At 32.8% G+C, this 20,578-nt stretch overlaps 1 protein-coding gene across 1 annotated transcript; it reads right to left on the bottom strand.

The window, feature by feature from the left end:
• Window positions 1-16,918: 16,918 nt before the first annotated feature.
• On the bottom strand, window positions 16,919-20,200 carry LOC107915056 (probable alpha,alpha-trehalose-phosphate synthase [UDP-forming] 11). Its single transcript, XM_016844164.1, has 3 exons — window positions 17,863-20,200; window positions 17,505-17,775; window positions 16,919-17,399 (listed from the first exon to the last, which is right to left on the bottom strand). The coding sequence occupies exons 1-3, from the start codon at window positions 19,824-19,826 to the stop codon at window positions 17,118-17,120; spliced, it is 2,517 nt and encodes an 838-aa protein (XP_016699653.1). The 5' UTR covers window positions 19,827-20,200; the 3' UTR covers window positions 16,919-17,117.
• Between the last annotated feature and the right edge of the window lie 378 nt (window positions 20,201-20,578).

The raw sequence follows: 20,578 nt of genomic DNA, 5'->3' as shown, positions 1-20,578 counted from the left end.
CACACACTTAGTGCCAACGTATTTAGCTGAATCTATCCGGTCTCACACATTTAGTTCCAATATATTTAGCCGAAGCTATCTCAGTCTCGCACATTTAGTGCCAATGTACAATATATATAATTGAAGCTATTTAAATTTAGCACACCTAGTACCAATACATAACCGAATCGTCATCAAACATGTCTATAATCTCATATTCACATTTTACACAATATTAAAGCATTTAAAACATCATTATATCAATTCTTATTACATACGAACTTACCTCAACAGTCAGAACGACGAAATGGATCGACTAGTCTGAATCTTTGTTTTTCCTTCGATCTAGACCCGCACGAGGCTTAACTTGATCTAAATAATTAAATTCAATCCATTTATTATAAATTCTATATGATTTGGCCCAAAATACACAATTTTGAAACATTACACTTTTGCTCCTTATTATTTCACATTTTTGCAATTTAGTCCTTATCACATAAAATCACAAATTCATGCAATTTCATCCTACCCATGCTTAGCCAAATTCTTCTTATTGTCTTAGCAACCTATGTTTTCTATATAATCACACTTTTAACCACATAATTTTAATATTTTACAATTTAATCCCTATTTTGCATTTTTACTCAAAATCACCTGATAGAACTTGTAAAACTATCATCAAAGTTTCATAATCCATCATTAAAAATCAATTAACACTTGTATTCAACAATGACAACTATCAAAATCTTTAACAGTTTCGAAATCGGAGGTACGAGCTAGTTAGATTACAAAGCAATGATCTCAAAAACGTAGAAATCATTAAAAACCGATCAAAAATCGTACTTTAATTTCGAATTGAAGTTTCCAAAATTAACAGCACAAAAATGGATTCTCTTCACTCAATATTCAGTGGTGGAAGATGAATGAAACACCATATTTCAATTTGTTTTATTTAATTATTCATTATTATACGAAATTACAAGTATACCCTTAATTAATTCTTTTAAAACACTTAATAAGCAAGCCCATAATTTTCCACTCATAAATCCAATGGTATAATTACCAACTAAGGGCTCCCACTATTTAATTTCATAGTGATTTACTGTATTTAACTAATAGATCTCAACTTTTACGTTTTACGCGATTTAGTCCTTTTTACCGAATTAAACGCTCAAACGGTAAAATTTCTTTACGAAAATTTCACACATTAATTATATCATGCTGTAAAATTTTATAAAATAATAAATTAATTATTTTGATTTTATATTGTGGTCCCGAAACTACTGTTCTGATTAACCCTAAAAATGGGTTGTTACAGTTTAATATTGCCCTTATCGGTTGATAGTTATGGAGACTTTTGCACTATAAGGATACACTTTGTTTTAAAGTCCTTTTAGCAAAATACTTTTGTTAAAGTAATATCCGCCTAAGTCGTAATGTTGAATGTTTATAAACCCTCTTTCATCTGGAAGGGTTTTATGGAAGCTTTGAATATGATTAATCCGAGATTTTACTAGAGGATAAGGAATGGTAGTAAGACTCATATTTGGATGGATAGATGGGGGGACAAGTTCATAAATGGCCTAGATATAGGTTATTGTAATTCTATTCCCAATTATTCTAGAATGCCTCATTTTCTACTAAAAAGACGAAGATTGTAACACCCCCGTACCTGAGACCATCGCCAGAGTCGAGCACGAGGTGTTAACGGACTTAATTCATTAATTAAACAGCTCAAACAATTTATTTTTAAAATTTCCAGACAAGCTGGCTAACTGCGTCACAATCGCTTAAAAACTCATATCTCGAGTTTCAAAACTCAAAATTAAGATCCGCAAATTTTTCCCATTTTATTTCATTTAATATCAAAATGACCAAAATGCCCTTCCTTATTAAACTTTCAAAAATTCCATCCATGTCCAATTTTTGTCCATCAACTTAGAAATTGGTCAAATTGCTATTTAAGACCTCCTAATTAATATTTCAAAGCAATTTCATACTAGAAACTTCTAGAATGCAAATTTTGTAACTTATTCAATTTAGTCCCTAACTTCAAATTAACCACTTTATGCATAGAATTTCTTCACGAAATTTTCACATAATCATACAATCATATCATAGACCTAAAAATAATCATAAAATAATTATTTCTATCTCAAATTTGTGGTCCCAAAACCACTATTCTGATTAGGCCCTAATTCGGGATATCACAAAGATGAAATGAAACTTTAATTCAATCTTGTTGTAATGATGAAATGGCATCCAGATTATCCATCTACCTATTGGAGAGGCACATGAATATGACCAATTGGTTTGCGAGCATGCCCCCAATAGTATTTATACCATGCATGTAACAGCCCGTTTTTAGGGCAAATTAGAATAGTGGTTTCAGGACCACAAATTCGAAGTCAAAATATTTATTTTATTATTTTAATAAAATTTAAATAATGATATAGTATTTATGTGAAAGTGTAGTAAAGAATTTTTATTGTTTAAATGCTCAATTCGGTAAAAAGGACTAAATCGCGTAACGCGTAAAAGTTTATTACTATTATGTAAAGGTGTTATATGGCTATAGCTTGAAATGTAGGAGTCCTTGCATGTCAAATAGACCTTATTAAGGGTTAGTGGAAGTTGTTAGCTTGGTAAATTTTAAATTATTAAAGTTTATTAAGGTTATTTTAGTAAAATGTCAATTTACGTTAATAATAATAAAACAAATAAAAATTTCATTATTCATTCATCTTCCCAAACTAATTTTGAGAAAGAAAATCAGCCATTTTAGGGCTTAACATTTGACTAAGCTTGAGGGAGCAATTAAGATCAAGATAAGCAAATACCGAAATTAGATCGGGGGAAACGAAAGGTAGACGAGTAGTCGACGGTTATCCAAGCAACTCGAGGTAAGTTCATATAATTAGAATCGAACTATACTATACTTGTAATGGTTGAATTGAATGTTTATAATTGAATTATGTGAGATATGAATACTTTGATGATATACAAAAATTAATTACCGAGCTTGAGTTGAACTATATGAATTCATTGGATAAGAGTGACATGCTACGATACTTATCGAAATGGTCGAGCTCATGCATTTGTTGCGGACTCACCATGGCTTGTATGAGCTTACTGATTCAGCTCGAAAGAGCTTACTGTTTAGCTCAATAGAGCTTCCCGTTTCCAACTCAATCGAGCTTACTGTTATCTGCTCATTATGAGCTTACTGGCCATGTCTCGCATGTATGATGATGAATTGAAGGATTATTGACATTGTTCACTCAGTTATCCTTTGAAGTTCTAATAGATTCAACGAGCCTAAATAATGTTATATGAATAAGATATGGTTTATGTATTAGTTGAATGACTAACATGTGATGATTATGTGTACTTAGGTGATGGATTTATATTAAATTGTTAGCCCGTTATTTTTGCATTTGATTACTTTAAATGGTAAGTTTAATTCTAAATTATACGGGCTTACTAAGCTTAGTAGCTTACTTTGTTTTTGTTTCTATATCTTTTCGAGGTTCGTTAGCTCACTCGTTCCGGACAAGTCAGAGTTGCGTGTCACACTATCCAAATTTTCATTTAGTATTTTGAACTTTTGAACCTATGTAAATATGGCATGTATAGGCTAGTTTGATAGTATAAGTTATATTTTGGAACCATGTTTTGAGAAAGAATTGTATATAAACTAAGCTATGTGATTTGGCTTATTTGGTACTTTGTTTTGGTTGTATATATATGTATTTAATCATGGTATGTTTTATTGTGATAGTGTATGTATGAGATTATGCAAAGGTAGTCTTGATTTAGGAGGTCAAATGGATGAATTGTATATGATGTTATATAGGTGTATGAACATGTGAATGGTAAGTTTGGATATAGCTTTATTTGTGTATTGAATTGGTTCATTTTGCTATAAATTGAGTTGTTCATATGAGGTCAAATTTGTGCTTGTGTTTTAGGGTGGCAAATTGGCTATTCAAATGGCCTATTTTTGTCCACACGGGCGTTTGTCTCTACCGTGTATGACACACGGTCATGTTACATGGTCGTGTATCCCTTGGGGTACCCTACGAATTAAAGTCAATATACCCTCTAGTTTTCACACGGACTAGACACACAGACGTGTTTAATAATCGTGTGTAGCACACAGGCTGGCACACGAGCCTGTGGTTGGCCATGTGGCCAAGTCAGTAGCCTCCTTAATTTTCACACGGCCTAGCACACGAGCGCGTCTTATGGCCTTGTGGATAAGTTAGTATGTATGCCCTGTTTTGCCACGGCTTAGACACACGGGGATGTCTAAGGCCGTGTGAGGCACACGACCTGTTCACACGGGCGTGTGATCTTTTAAAAGTTGAAAATTTTCTAAGTTTCTGAAACTTTTATATGAGATCGAGTTGGTCCCGAATGCATGTTTAAGTGTTGTATGCTCAATTTTAAGTTCATAACGAATGTGAATGAATGACATTTACTGTAATGGGTTGGTATTTCAATTATAATTGTTCTGAACTGAATGAAAAGTCCGGTAATGCCTTTTAACCTATTCCGGTGATGGTTACGGGTTAGGGGTGTTACAATGCAATCGAGGTATAATCGGTTACTTTTATAAACTTTGGATATGGAACCTTAATGAGTCTTTTGGAAAGAAACTTTTTGGGTGGAGACTTGGTCATTGTAACAGCCCGATTTAAACCTTACTCAGAACGGTGGTTTCGGGACCATGAATTCAAGTTAGTAAAGTATTTTAAAAATTATTTTCTATGTTTATTATGTGTGAATTTGAATGTGTGAAATTTTTGTGATTTAATTTTGTCATTTGAGTGTCCAAATAAATAAAATGGCTTAATCGCGTAAAATGAAAATTTGATGGTTAATTGTAAAAGGGCCAAATCGTTGTTGTCTTTCTTATATAAGGTATTTATGTTGCAATTTGACCAAATGGTTATAGCATGGACGGTAATGACCATGAATTATAAAGGTTTTATATATTATTATAAAGGTTAATTTAGTAAAACATGTAGTAATATATGTTATAATAAAACTTAAAAATTAAAATCCATGTTAAAGTGTTCATCTTTTTGACCAAAATAAAAGAAGAAACAAAAGAAAAGGAAGCTAGGGCATTCGACCATTGTTGAGTTTAATTTAAGGTAAGTTCTAGCTCAGTTTTTGGTAATTTTTACATTTTTGAGATCGTTTCTAAGTTATCTACAAGACCCATGCTTGAATTTTTTATTTTGATGAATATTTTGAGTTATGCCATTGTTGAAAGCTTGTGATTTTTGTTGTCTGATGGTAGAAAATAAAAGATATGTGATAGATTAACATGTTTTGTATTGGAGTTTTTGATGATTTTGAGTAATTAGGACTAAATTGTAAAAATAATAAATTGAGGGACTAAAATGTGAAATAAATGAAATATATGGACTTGTATTAACATTAAGAATATTCAGCCTAAGCATGGTGTGTGCAAATTTTGCATGTTTTGTGTTTTGTGCAATTTGGACTAAATTGTAAATGTGTAAAATGTCAGGGTAAAATGGTAATTTTCCTATTTATGTGTTTTTGGATGAATTTTATTGAATATTTGATTAAATAAATTTAATTTATATTAATTTAGATCAAGAAAAGAGAAAATCGAATTTGGATCGGGGGAAAACTAAAGTTGTCGACTAACCGTCCCGTTCCGTTTTTCATCGTCTAAGGTAAGTTTATAAGCATATAGATGTTGTTAATTTTGAATAAATACTAGATTAATATGCTGAAATGATTTGTGTAAAAATGTATACATGAAAGCCGAATATGAATATACTTGAAAGTTATATGTACAAGTTTGATTTGATTAAGTTACAATGTCCAAAAGCCCCGTTTGAACCACAGGATTCTGATATGTGTTTTCGTGTAAGACCACGACTGGGACATTGGCATCGATATATGTATTTTTGTGTAAGACCACGTCTGGGACGTTGGCATCGATCTATGTGGTTACATGTAAGACCATGTCTAAGACATTGGCATCGTATTTGATTCGAGTAAGACCCTGTCTGGGATAGTGGCATCGATATGAGATATCATGTAAGACCACGTCTGGGACGTTGGCATTGTATGATATATGTGATTATTCGAGTATCCTATTCAAATCCGAATGGTTCAACGAGCAGTGATAAGTTGTGAACGAAGGTGTAAAACGAGCTAAAACAATCAGGTATGAGTTAGTTGATTAAAACGAGCTAAAACAATCAGGTATGAGTTAGTTGATTACTTGTTTAAAAATAAGGAAAGTTGGTCTTTTGATATGTTATGCTAATTCTACAAGTTACTAAAGTAAAAATATGAGCATGGTATAGTATATTCGGCCATATGCTAAGTGTATGTACATGAGTGTAAGTATACTTAGTTATATAATGACATTGTGGTTTCGTGAGTTGAATGATATTTTGTTCATATTTATATATGAACATTCCGCTAAAGTAACATTTATATATGAAAGTATATGTTATATGTATATGAAATATAAGTTTGAGACTAAATGTGATAATGATGTTATAATTTGGTTTAATTCAAATAATTCAGTCATACCATTGAGTTGTTTATTTGCTTATGACTTACTAAGCTTAAATAGCTTACTGTGTGTATTCTTGTTTACCTCTGTTTTATATATCTTGGATTCAAGTTACGAGCTCGGGGACTGTCAGCAAAGTCTATCACACTATCGACCATTTTTGGTACATTATAAGTTTGAACTTGATATTATAGCATGTATAAGCTAGGTTGTTTTTGGTTAAATTTGAAGTATGTGTATAACTCAAGCCATGTGAAAATGGCTTAATTTCTATGTTTGAATTCGGTGATGTTTGATTATGGTTAATCCGTCTTGGTTACAATGCTATGTGCTATGAATGAATGGTACTTGTGATAGGTGTTATATGCTTTGGAAATGGTTTAGTAATGATGTTACTTATGATATGTAATTGGTTATGTATTTAGCTAAAGTTGGAAATTATATTCATGGTATATGTACATGGTGTGCTTGGTTATATGAATCCGTTTAAGTAATGCTCAAGTTGGTTATGTGTTTTTGCTATAAATATATATGTATATTCGAATGTGAATTTGGTCTTTTTGTTTCAGTTAAGTGATGAAATAGATATGGAAAATATTTATGAATTATTCATGACTCGGTACTTATGAATATACTTATGATGAATTGGTTGGATATATATATGTTGAATTATATGTTTGTAAAACGAATTGATTTGAAATAAAATGATTAAGAGCTTGGTTGAAATTTATGTTCGTTGATGAGTATGAGGTAAATGCATTAGGTTATATGTGTTCAGTTGTAATGACAAAACATTCATTTAAGTCATAAATGGTTAGCTTCATAAGTGAACTATTACATGGTATTAGCATAAGTAAGTGTTCAGCATTATTATGTGACTTATGTGGTTGTTTTGAATAGATATTCGGTACTAATTTAATTAGTCACTCTATATATATATGTAAATATTTGTATGGTGTATTGACGTATGATATTAAGTATGAACTTAATTGATATTTGCATTTTAAAATGTTTTAAAGTGAAATGGTAATTTTATAAAGAAAAAAATTGTCTTGAAGAATTTGATGTTAAGTATATATGCATATATGTGCATATATCATAAATATTAATGAATGGAGTTTGGTTAATATTAGATATTTAGATGATGCTTGAATTGTGTAATGAATTCATTTGTTGATATAAAAGTCAATGTATACTCATGTATTATATTTGGTTGGATATTTATTTAGGTTTATAGCTCATTTTTGTTAAAATCAGTTTATGCTTTTATGTATAATATGACATATTTCATATTTTTGCATACGAATTATATGACTGTATATATGTATGATATGATATGATTTGAAATAAAAGAGTTGTGTTAGTTTATAAATTAAATCCTGACTAATTTAATAACCTTGTTCATGTGTACATATATAATTGTTTGAATATGGTGTTTTGTTTGGTAATACCTCGTAACCCCATTCCAGCGACAGATATAGGTTAGGGGTGTTACAGTCATGGTATCCTCCTCATAGCTGACCGATGTGCACTATTCTCCCAAGGGGCAGGTTTGAGTAGTCCTAGATATGCGGCCCTTAAGGAGGATGTTATACACACTCTTAGGGATTGCCCAATTTCGAGGGGAGCTTTAGTTTTGTGTAATATTCATAATGATTTTCTTTGTATGAATTATTGTAGCGCAATCAATGAGCTCAAGATAGCTATGCAGAAGATGGACAAATGAGCTTTCACTAGTTTTCTTGTGCTCCTCTGGCAAATATGGGAAACAAGGAACTTGTTTATGATTCAGGGGTGAAATCCATCTTCACAAGATATGGTTTGGAGTTCTCCCTCTATCCATCATAATTTCTGAGTGCATAACCTCTTTTATGTGTCGTTGTTACCTTAGCATCAGACTGTGGCCCAATGGGCTTCGACTTGTGAAGATACAATCAAAATAATTCTTGACGTGGCATAGAATATGGAGATGAGATTTGTTGCTTATGGCATCATTGTTCGTGACCCTAAAGGAATGGTGCTAGCCATTTTTGCTTGCCCGATTGTCGAGGCTTTCGAAACTCCTTCAATTAAGGCTCTCATTTTGGAATGGGCTGTTCAAAAGGCCCTTAAGAAGGGTTTTGCCAGAGTCATCTTAGAGTTTGATTGTGCTTTTATTGTTAATAAATTTAACAGTCGAACTCTTGATTTATCTCTTTATGATCATACTATTTGAGAGGCCTTACGTATTTGCGAATCTTTTAATGTTGTTAGTTTTTCTTTTATCTATAGGTCAGTCAATTATGTTGCATATTGATTGGCACATTGGATGATTATGGGAATGTTGCTTTGGAGTTCAATTTGGACAATCTGGATTTCATCCACTAGTTAATGTTGGATGGTACTCTTTAATTTTATATAGTTAGGGCTTTTTTGACCTTTTGTTTTTAAAAAAATGAATGAAAACTAAAAAAGAAGGCATTATAAACACCTTAAATTGTTTTCTTCAAAGCCAGCCTCAAAGTATGCTTTATAAAATGGTTGTAGAAAATGATGGTACTATTATCACTAAAATTTTATAAAATGGTTGTAGAAAATGATGGTACTATTATCACTAAAATTTTCAACTTTCTTATCTAGCAGGAGATGGTACCCATCTTTAGAATCTCTAACATTCACAAACAACATAAGGAAGTAGTGGTTAAAGGCCCTTGTTGACTCTCCAATAATTAGGATTCAAATCATATTTGATGTAATTCCCTTCCCACTTCGCAACTTGATTTTTTACCCAAAAAAAATCTCCACCACTCAATTTGATGAATTACTTTATTGGTACAATAATAATTGCAGTTAGCACTGAGCAGGACCTTGACCCAAAAATGGTACAATTATTTTATAATCTCTTTAGAAATTGTAAGATTATTAGTACATTAGTAGAATTTCACTTTGACCCCTCTAAACATTTATAATTTACTTTTGACCCTTTAAAAACATTTCTTACTTCGCCCTTAATAGCAATTAAGAATTATTTGGTAGTTCGTACATACAATTTTTTTACTTCATCAAATATACCTTGAATTTATTTAGAATTTCACCCTTTTGAACCCCTAAAAACCCTAAGCTAATTAAGCTCATCTTTAATTATGATTATAGTGATTAATTATTTATTAATAAAAAATAAAATACTTAAATATCCTTCACTTTACTTTGTATTATAGTGATTTTAACAGTTTTCAGTAATTTCATTAATTGAATTTATATTGAATTAATTCATTACACCAATTTAACCAATTGTTATAGGTATACTATAGCCATCCTCTCAAAGACCAAGAATATGCTTCAATGTTAGCGGGGTTGTGTCGCTATGTTTAGAGTTTATTCCTGCAAAAGAAGAAGATGCTCTCCAAGCTCAGTAACTTATTTTTATTTTTATTTTTTATTTTTTTATCCTGCAACTTTGCAAGGCCCTTTCTTCACGCATGATTTAACCAACTCCTACTAAAATCTATTTCATTAATTTGCCTGTCCATTAAAAAGGTATCAATTCATATAGTTTAAGCCTTGCAAGTATATTCACATAACACCGAGCTTGAAATTTTAAAATATTAGATTGATTGTCTAGATTCAGAAATAAGATAAATGGCATATGTGATTGTATCCACCAAGTTTATTCATGCACCTTTAGATAAATCTAGATAGCTTTAATTCTACTACTTTTCCCATTACAAAATACATAGGGATCAACGATTATATAATAATTATCCTAAAAAAATTCTCAAATATAAACCCATTTCTTATTTGATATTCTCAAGGACACATGTTCTTTATTTGCCAACTTTTTGGGTGGAGACTTGGTCATTGTAACAGCCCGATTTAAACCTTAGTCAGAACGGTGGTTTCGGGACCATGAATTCAAGTTAGTAAAGTATTTTAAAAATTATTTTCTATGTTTATTATGTGTGAATTTGAATGTGTGAAATTTTTGTGATTTAATTTTGTCATTTGAGTGTCCAAATAAATAAAATGGCTTAATCGCGTAAAATGAAAATTTGATGGTTAATTGTAAAAGGGCCAAATCGTTGTTGTCTTTCTTATATAAGGTATTTATGTTGCAATTTGACCAAATGGTTATAGCATGGACGGTAATGACCATGAATTATAAAGGTTTTATATATTATTATAAAGGTTAATTTAGTAAAACATGTAGTAATATATGTTATAATAAAACTTAAAAATTAAAATCCATGTTAAAGTGTTCATCTTTTTGACCAAAATAAAAGAAGAAACAAAAGAAAAGGAAGCTAGGGCATTCGACCATTGTTGAGTTTAATTTAAGGTAAGTTCTAGCTCAGTTTTTGGTAATTTTTACATTTTTGAGATCGTTTCTAAGTTATCTACAAGACCCATGCTTGAATTTTTTATTTTGATGAATATTTTGAGTTATGCCATTGTTGAAAGCTTGTGATTTTTGTTGTCTGATGGTAGAAAATAAAAGATATGTGATAGATTAACATGTTTTGTATTGGAGTTTTTGATGATTTTGAGTAATTAGGACTAAATTGTAAAAATAATAAATTGAGGGACTAAAATGTGAAATAAATGAAATATATGGACTTGTATTAACATTAAGAATATTCAGCCTAAGCATGGTGTGTGCAAATTTTGCATGTTTTGTGTTTTGTGCAATTTGGACTAAATTGTAAATGTGTAAAATGTCAGGGTAAAATGGTAATTTTCCTATTTATGTGTTTTTGGATGAATTTTATTGAATATTTGATTAAATAAATTTAATTTATATTAATTTAGATCAAGAAAAGAGAAAATCGAATTTGGATCGGGGGAAAACTAAAGTTGTCGACTAACCGTCCCGTTCCGTTTTTCATCGTCTAAGGTAAGTTTATAAGCATATAGATGTTGTTAATTTTGAATAAATACTAGATTAATATGCTGAAATGATTTGTGTAAAAATGTATACATGAAAGCCGAATATGAATATACTTGAAAGTTATATGTACAAGTTTGATTTGATTAAGTTACAATGTCCAAAAGCCCCGTTTGAACCACAGGATTCTGATATGTGTTTTCGTGTAAGACCACGACTGGGACATTGGCATCGATATATGTATTTTTGTGTAAGACCACGTCTGGGACGTTGGCATCGATCTATGTGGTTACATGTAAGACCATGTCTAAGACATTGGCATCGTATTTGATTCGAGTAAGACCCTGTCTGGGATAGTGGCATCGATATGAGATATCATGTAAGACCACGTCTGGGACGTTGGCATTGTATGATATATGTGATTATTCGAGTATCCTATTCAAATCCGAATGGTTCAACGAGCAGTGATAAGTTGTGAACGAAGGTGTAAAACGAGCTAAAACAATCAGGTATGAGTTAGTTGATTAAAACGAGCTAAAACAATCAGGTATGAGTTAGTTGATTACTTGTTTAAAATAAGGAAAGTTGGTCTTTTGATATGTTATGCTAATTCTACAAGTTACTAAAGTAAAAATATGAGCATGGTATAGTATATTCGGCCATATGCTAAGTGTATGTACATGAGTGTAAGTATACTTAGTTATATAATGACATTGTGGTTTCGTGAGTTGAATGATATTTTGTTCATATTTATATATGAACATTCCGCTAAAGTAACATTTATATATGAAAGTATATGTTATATGTATATGAAATATAAGTTTGAGACTAAATGTGATAATGATGTTATAATTTGGTTTAATTCAAATAATTCAGTCATACCATTGAGTTGTTTATTTGCTTATGACTTACTAAGCTCAAATAGCTTACTGTGTGTATTCTTGTTTACCTCTGTTTTATATATCTTGGATTCAAGTTACGAGCTCGGGGACTGTCAGCAAAGTCTATCACACTATCGACCATTTTTGGTACATTATAAGTTTGAACTTGATATTATAGCATGTATAAGCTAGGTTGTTTTTGGTTAAATTTGAAGTATGTGTATAACTCAAGCCATGTGAAAATGGCTTAATTTCTATGTTTGAATTCGGTGATGTTTGATTATGGTTAATCCGTCTTGGTTACAATGCTATGTGCTATGAATGAATGGTACTTGTGATAGGTGTTATATGCTTTGGAAATGGTTTAGTAATGATGTTACTTATGATATGTAATTGGTTATGTATTTAGCTAAAGTTGGAAATTATATTCATGGTATATGTACATGGTGTGCTTGGTTATATGAATCCGTTTAAGTAATGCTCAAGTTGGTTATGTGTTTTTGCTATAAATATATATGTATATTCGAATGTGAATTTGGTCTTTTTGTTTCAGTTAAGTGATGAAATAGATATGGAAAATATTTATGAATTATTCATGACTCGGTACTTATGAATATACTTATGATGAATTGGTTGGATATATATATGTTGAATTATATGTTTGTAAAACGAATTGATTTGAAATAAAATGATTAAGAGCTTGGTTGAAATTTATGTTCGTTGATGAGTATGAGGTAAATGCATTAGGTTATATGTGTTCAGTTGTAATGACAAAACATTCATTTAAGTCATAAATGGTTAGCTTCATAAGTGAACTATTACATGGTATTAGCATAAGTAAGTGTTCAGCATTATTATGTGACTTATGTGGTTGTTTTGAATAGATATTCGGTACTAATTTAATTAGTCACTCTATATATATATGTAAATATTTGTATGGTGTATTGACGTATGATATTAAGTATGAACTTAATTGATATTTGCATTTTAAAATGTTTTAAAGTGAAATGGTAATTTTATAAAGAAAAAATTGTCTTGAAGAATTTGATGTTAAGTATATATGCATATATGTGCATATATCATAAATATTAATGAATGGAGTTTGGTTAATATTAGATATTTAGATGATGCTTGAATTGTGTAATGAATTCATTTGTTGATATAAAAGTCAATGTATACTCATGTATTATATTTGGTTGGATATTTATTTAGGTTTATAGCTCATTTTTGTTAAAATCAGTTTATGCTTTTATGTATAATATGACATATTTCATATTTTTGCATACGAATTATATGACTGTATATATGTATGATATGATATGATTTGAAATAAAAGAGTTGTGTTAGTTTATAAATTAAATCCTGACTAATTTAATAACCTTGTTCATGTGTACATATATAATTGTTTGAATATGGTGTTTTGTTTGGTAATACCTCGTAACCCCATTCCAGCGACAGATATAGGTTAGGGGTGTTACAGTCATGGTATCCTCCTCATAGCTGACCGATGTGCACTATTCTCCCAAGGGGCAGGTTTGAGTAGTCCTAGATATGCGGCCCTTAAGGAGGATGTTATACACACTCTTAGGGATTGCCCAATTTCGAGGGGAGCTTTAGTTTTGTGTAATATTCATAATGATTTTCTTTGTATGAATTATTGTAGCGCAATCAATGAGCTCAAGATAGCTATGCAGAAGATGGACAAATGAGCTTTCACTAGTTTTCTTGTGCTCCTCTGGCAAATATGGGAAACAAGGAACTTGTTTATGATTCAGGGGTGAAATCCATCTTCACAAGATATGGTTTGGAGTTCTCCCTCTATCCATCATAATTTCTGAGTGCATAACCTCTTTTATGTGTCGTTGTTACCTTAGCATCAGACTGTGGCCCAATGGGCTTCGACTTGTGAAGATACAATCAAAATAATTCTTGACGTGGCATAGAATATGGAGATGAGATTTGTTGCTTATGGCATCATTGTTCGTGACCCTAAAGGAATGGTGCTAGCCATTTTTGCTTGCCCGATTGTCGAGGCTTTCGAAACTCCTTCAATTAAGGCTCTCATTTTGGAATGGGCTGTTCAAAAGGCCCTTAAGAAGGGTTTTGCCAGAGTCATCTTAGAGTTTGATTGTGCTTTTATTGTTAATAAATTTAACAGTCGAACTCTTGATTTATCTCTTTATGATCATACTATTTGAGAGGCCTTACGTATTTGCGAATCTTTTAATGTTGTTAGTTTTTCTTTTATCTATAGGTCAGTCAATTATGTTGCATATTGATTGGCACATTGGATGATTATGGGAATGTTGCTTTGGAGTTCAATTTGGACAATCTGGATTTCATCCACTAGTTAATGTTGGATGGTACTCTTTAATTTTATATAGTTAGGGCTTTTTTGACCTTTTGTTTTTAAAAAAATGAATGAAAACTAAAAAAGAAGGCATTATAAACACCTTAAATTGTTTTCTTCAAAGCCAGCCTCAAAGTATGCTTTATAAAATGGTTGTAGAAAATGATGGTACTATTATCACTAAATTTTATAAAATGGTTGTAGAAAATGATGGTACTATTATCACTAAAATTTTCAACTTTCTTATCTAGCAGGAGATGGTACCCATCTTTAGAATCTCTAACATTCACAAACAACATAAGGAAGTAGTGGTTAAAGGCCCTTGTTGACTCTCCAATAATTAGGATTCAAATCATATTTGATGTAATTCCCTTCCCACTTCGCAACTTGATTTTTTACCCAAAAAAAATCTCCACCACTCAATTTGATGAATTACTTTATTGGTACAATAATAATTGCAGTTAGCACTGAGCAGGACCTTGACCCAAAAATGGTACAATTATTTTATAATCTCTTTAGAAATTGTAAGATTATTAGTACATTAGTAGAATTTCACTTTGACCCCTCTAAACATTTATAATTTACTTTTGACCCTTTAAAAACATTTCTTACTTCGCCCTTAATAGCAATTAAGAATTATTTGGTAGTTCGTACATACAATTTTTTTACTTCATCAAATATACCTTGAATTTATTTAGAATTTCACCCTTTTGAACCCCTAAAAACCCTAAGCTAATTAAGCTCATCTTTAATTATGATTATAGTGATTAATTATTTATTAATAAAAAATAAAATACTTAAATATCCTTCACTTTACTTTGTATTATAGTGATTTTAACAGTTTTCAGTAATTTCATTAATTGAATTTATATTGAATTAATTCATTACACCAATTTAACCAATTGTTATAGGTATACTATAGCCATCCTCTCAAAGACCAAGAATATGCTTCAATGTTAGCGGGGTTGTGTCGCTATGTTTAGAGTTTATTCCTGCAAAAGAAGAAGATGCTCTCCAAGCTCAGTAACTTATTTTTATTTTATTTTTTATTTTTTATCCTGCAACTTTGCAAGGCCCTTTCTTCACGCATGATTTAACCAACTCCTACTAAAATCTATTTCATTAATTTGCCTGTCCATTAAAAAGGTATCAATTCATATAGTTTAAGCCTTGCAAGTATATTCACATAACACCGAGCTTGAAATTTTAAAATATTAGATTGATTGTCTAGATTCAGAAATAAGATAAATGGCATATGTGATTGTATCCACCAAGTTTATTCATGCACCTTTAGATAAATCTAGATAGCTTTAATTCTACTACTTTTCCCATTACAAAATACATAGGGATCAACGATTATATAATAATTATCCTAAAAAAATTCTCAAATATAAACCCATTTCTTATTTGATATTCTCAAGGACACATGTTCTTTATTTGCCAACTTCCTAGCTAATGTGAGAGTTGAAGATTATGCATGGTTTAGTTTAGTGAGAGAATTATGGCATAGGAAATGGTGGTCAATAGTTTGTTTAGATCCTATAGAAACCTAATATCACCGCTATACGAGGGTTTTATTAAGGATCAATCCTAGATTGAATTGGTAACATTAGGCTGCTTGAAATAGAGCCATGGTTAGCGGCCTAAGTTTGAATCATACGGTCAGTATTTAGGAGCTAAAAATGTTCCTGTTGGATTACTTTATACAAAAAGTAAGTTCTAGGTTCATTTCTCCAAAGTAGAGGGATTGGACTTCTATCGAAAAGCTTTGAACGCCCCTCTTAAATTCACATACAAGCTTCTTAATATTTGATTAATTAGATTAATTAAATCTAATGTAAGTCAAAACCTTTGAAATCTTTCCCAAACTTGTGCTATTCAGGAGACTGTATTAGGTGAAACCAGACGATTTTGTTTGCAAGTTGGTCAGTCGAAAATTGGTTTTATCAATTGGATGTACATCTATAATTATAGATGGTTCAATTTGAAATTTTAGTGTCCAACTCTACTCAAGTTTTTTAATTGTTTTTATAACTTTACAAAAATCTAGTTTGAGTTCAAGTCATTGATCATGAGAATATTTTAATTCGATTTTTATCGTAGTTTAAAAAATAAAATTTAATCAAGCTAAAGGTTAGCGTATCGATTACATCCAACAACTTTGAATATAATTGAAGCTTATGGAAAGAGATTGGAATGAATGTTTCTCAGTCTTGTAACATTTGCAGGTGACAATGATGATAAATTGAAGTGTACAAAGACAAGGCAGATTCTTAGACAAGAAGTTTTGATATGGATATAGGTATAATAAAAGAACATGAACCAGCGGTGTAGCATTTCTAAGTAATGAAATCTGTTAAAAAGTATTGTCTGCACAAGGTAAGGTTTCCTATATACCATTAGCCCTAAATAAATCCTTTTGTAAACATTGTTCCTTTTGTTTCGATTTTTTCATCACTAATTTTCTCTAAGTCAGTTTGGCTGTACTGTTGCTTCCGGAATCCCTCGAAGCAGTCCAATGACTTCAACAATGTCATCAACATAATATTTTGCCATACTTGGTTTTTGCCCAACAGTGCAAGCAAATATCTCTGCTATGGCCGGTAAGGTAGGGTTGGCAGATGAGCGAGCAATGCTCTCAAACATATCTTCATCTGAACGATCATCTCCTATGCAAAGCAGAAAATCTGGTGATTTGCCCTTACTTCTCATGCTTGATATCAGATTTTCCGCAACAATGCCTTTGCTCAGTCCCTGCACTTCCACACAAAACAAACCCTTGTATGTAATTCACTGAAGTAATACAATTTAGAATATGCTCTCTAACCACTGGTATAAGCTTCTGAAAACACTTTGTACCTGTGGCTTAACCTCAACTATGTGCTGCCCCCTTTTAACAACAACGGGCTCATTGGCTAGAACATTCTCCAAGTGATCATGAAGCTCCTTAGCTTGGAATAACCCGAAATCTGGGTCGGCATCTTGATGGTGCCAGACGACTGCACTTTCTTTGTTCTCTATGCACGACCCATCAGTTGCCTCCATGTAAAGTTGCATTATAGGTTCAACCACCTCTTTCCAACTCAAGTCCACCGAGCGGTAGGTTTCCCATGCGGAATCCCTAGTCCATCTACCCACGGAAGAAAAGATATTATCAATCAAGAAACAGATATTGCAACATATCTTGGATCATATGAACACAAATTTAAAACGTTACCTTGTAAAGTATCCATGCTCGGCTGCAATACCCAATTTCTCACATGAAGAAAACCACTTGCTCAGGGTATCCCGGTCCCTGCCGCTCACAATGAAAACAATGTTTTTGGGGTCATCGCATAAACGATTCAAAACCGAAATAACCTCATGACTAGGCCCCTTGTTCACTGAAGTTGGAGGCATCATAGTGCCATCGTAGTCCAAAAGGATCAATCGGCTACTGGTTATCTTGTAGGCAGAGTTGAGAGTATCCCCTAGGAGCTTCCTGAAGTTAGGCTCCAAAGCAACAAGCCTAAACGCTAAACCAAGTCCAACTCTCCAATACCTCTTGTGATAATGATCCCTACAAGCTCTCACGAGGTCCTGATCAAAACTCCGAGCCCAATAAGCAACATCATGAGAGCTAATATACTTGTAATGTTTCTCATGGCGCAAATGTTTCTCCGTCTCCGACAAATCAATAGCTCTATACATTGCATTAGCCATTTCATCAATATTCCATGGATTGACACGGATTGCCCCACTTAGAGAAGGTGAGCAGCCAATGAATTCAGAGACAATGATAACACTATTCTTGGGAGGCGAGTTTTCATCGACCCCCAATGCCTTATCTAAAGCAGGGCAGCCCTGTCTACAAACTGTATACTTGTATGGCACCAAATTCATCCCATCTCTTACAGGAGTCACCACACAAAACTCGGCAACTGCATAATATGCAAGCTTCTCTTGTGTAGTGACAGGTCCCTTGAGGAAAACTATTGGCTGGTATCCAGGTTCCTCATATTTGTTATTGACCTCCTTGGCAATGCTATTGGCCTCATCCAGAAGTTGTTGCACATCCCGGCCTAAACTCCTCGCCGGGTTTGTAATCTGTACTAACACCACTTTGCCCCTCAATTCCTGATTCGTTTCCAAAAGCTCCCCCATGGCTGAAAATTTCTGAGGAATTCCCTTAAACAAGTCCAAATCATCGACGCCAACCATCATAATTTTCCCCTCATACTTGTGCTTCAGCTCCTTAGCCATCCTAAGGGTGCTTTCCTCGGACATCATAGATTCAAGTTGCCCCATATGAATCCCAGCAGGCAAAATCTTAATAGTCACAGTCCTCCCATAATATTCTAATGCAATGTGACCCCTGTTGGACTCAGAATGCAAGCCCAAAATCCTTCGACAAGAAGACAAGAAATGCCTAGCGTAATCGAATGTATGGAAGCCAATCAAATCGCAATTTAGCAAAGCTCTAAGAATTTCATCTCTAACAGGTAAAGTTTTATACATATCAGATGAAGGAAATGGACTGTGCAGAAAAAAGCCAAGCTTTACCCTATTAGACCGTCTCCTCAAGAAAGTAGGTAAAGCCATAAGATGATAATCATGCACCCAAACATGATCTTCATCTTCATCATCTCTATCCGTTACTTCCAGAACTTTATCAGCAAATATTCTATTAGCGGACACGTAAGCTATCCACTGTGAACGATCGAAACGTCCCCCATCGTTCCCCGTCATGGGCATCATGTAATGAAACAAAGGCCATAGATAGTGTTTACAAAAGCCATGATAAAACTCGTTCCGCATATCCACGGGCAGAAATATGGTTTCGCAACTGAACTTGTCGTGCAGAACTTGAGCCACCTCCTCTTGATCCGCTGTGTCTACATCAGCTTTCAACGTCCCAACGTATCGCACCTCTGTATCAGGAGGGAAAGCGTCTCTCAGCAGAGAAAGGAGATCATTCTCGTCAAATTCAAAGCACCATTCATTGGAGACCGAGTCCCTCCACGCACGTAAAGGCAACTGGTTGGAAACGATAATAACCCTTTTCCGTGGCATAGCTTGCTGATCTTCTCCGAAATCAGATATGACTCCTGATACCTTCATGACTCGAGGGATCCGATTCATGACTCGAAAATCATCGGTAGACAATAAATTTAATTGGTCTAAGCAACAACTAGAAACCATGTTTCAAGCGAAGAAACCCAACTCCGTATGTGAAATTCTATACAAACATAGAAAACGGAAGAAGAAGAAGAAGAAGAAGAAAAGGAATCAAAGAACCAATACAGGGGTATTCAAAAAATCAATGAAGAAGGGAGTTTAATTCTTTGGTGTTGTTTTCTTTCTATACGTTCTTTGAGAAGGGGAGGATGCAGCTTTAGGGTTCTGTTAAAAGGCATTTACAGAAGAGCATTATTACAAAGAAATATGAATCTTGGCAGTGATTTAAATCAAGGATATGGATACACATTCCATAAAGGAACCCAAGAAACGGAGAAAAAAAGAGAGAGAAAGAGCTCTTAAGCAAGGAAAGAAGCAGGCTGAGGATAAGAACGAAAAGAGTGAGAGAAAGAGAGAAAATATTATATATGTGCGTGAGTACGTCAAGGCATTGTTCCAACGGTCCTGATTCAATGCGTCTACACCACTGTCTTCTGAACTTGGGTACATCAGGTTCTCTTGTCACTGTAACCGACTCTTTCTGTCCGATCCACTGTTCGCCCGCGGTTACTTTTATTTTACTACTTCATAATTTTGTTCTTGGCCTTTAAAAATTTTTAAAGTTACAAAAAATAAAAGCAATAATAAATGAGAGATTGGGGATAAGTAAGACTAAGATTTAAGTATTTTTAATGTGATTTTGGATTAGTGCTTATCGAATCACTAATGGTGCGATTAAATATTTAATCATTGACATTAAATGTTAGCTAGCATTT

This window comes from Gossypium hirsutum, chromosome A08 (genome assembly GCF_007990345.1).
Source record: "Gossypium hirsutum isolate 1008001.06 chromosome A08, Gossypium_hirsutum_v2.1, whole genome shotgun sequence".
In the NCBI taxonomy this organism is placed as follows: Eukaryota; Viridiplantae; Streptophyta; class Magnoliopsida; order Malvales; family Malvaceae; genus Gossypium; species Gossypium hirsutum.
The sequence above is the reverse complement of the archived record's forward strand: the minus strand, read 5'-3'. Positions and strand labels throughout refer to the sequence as shown.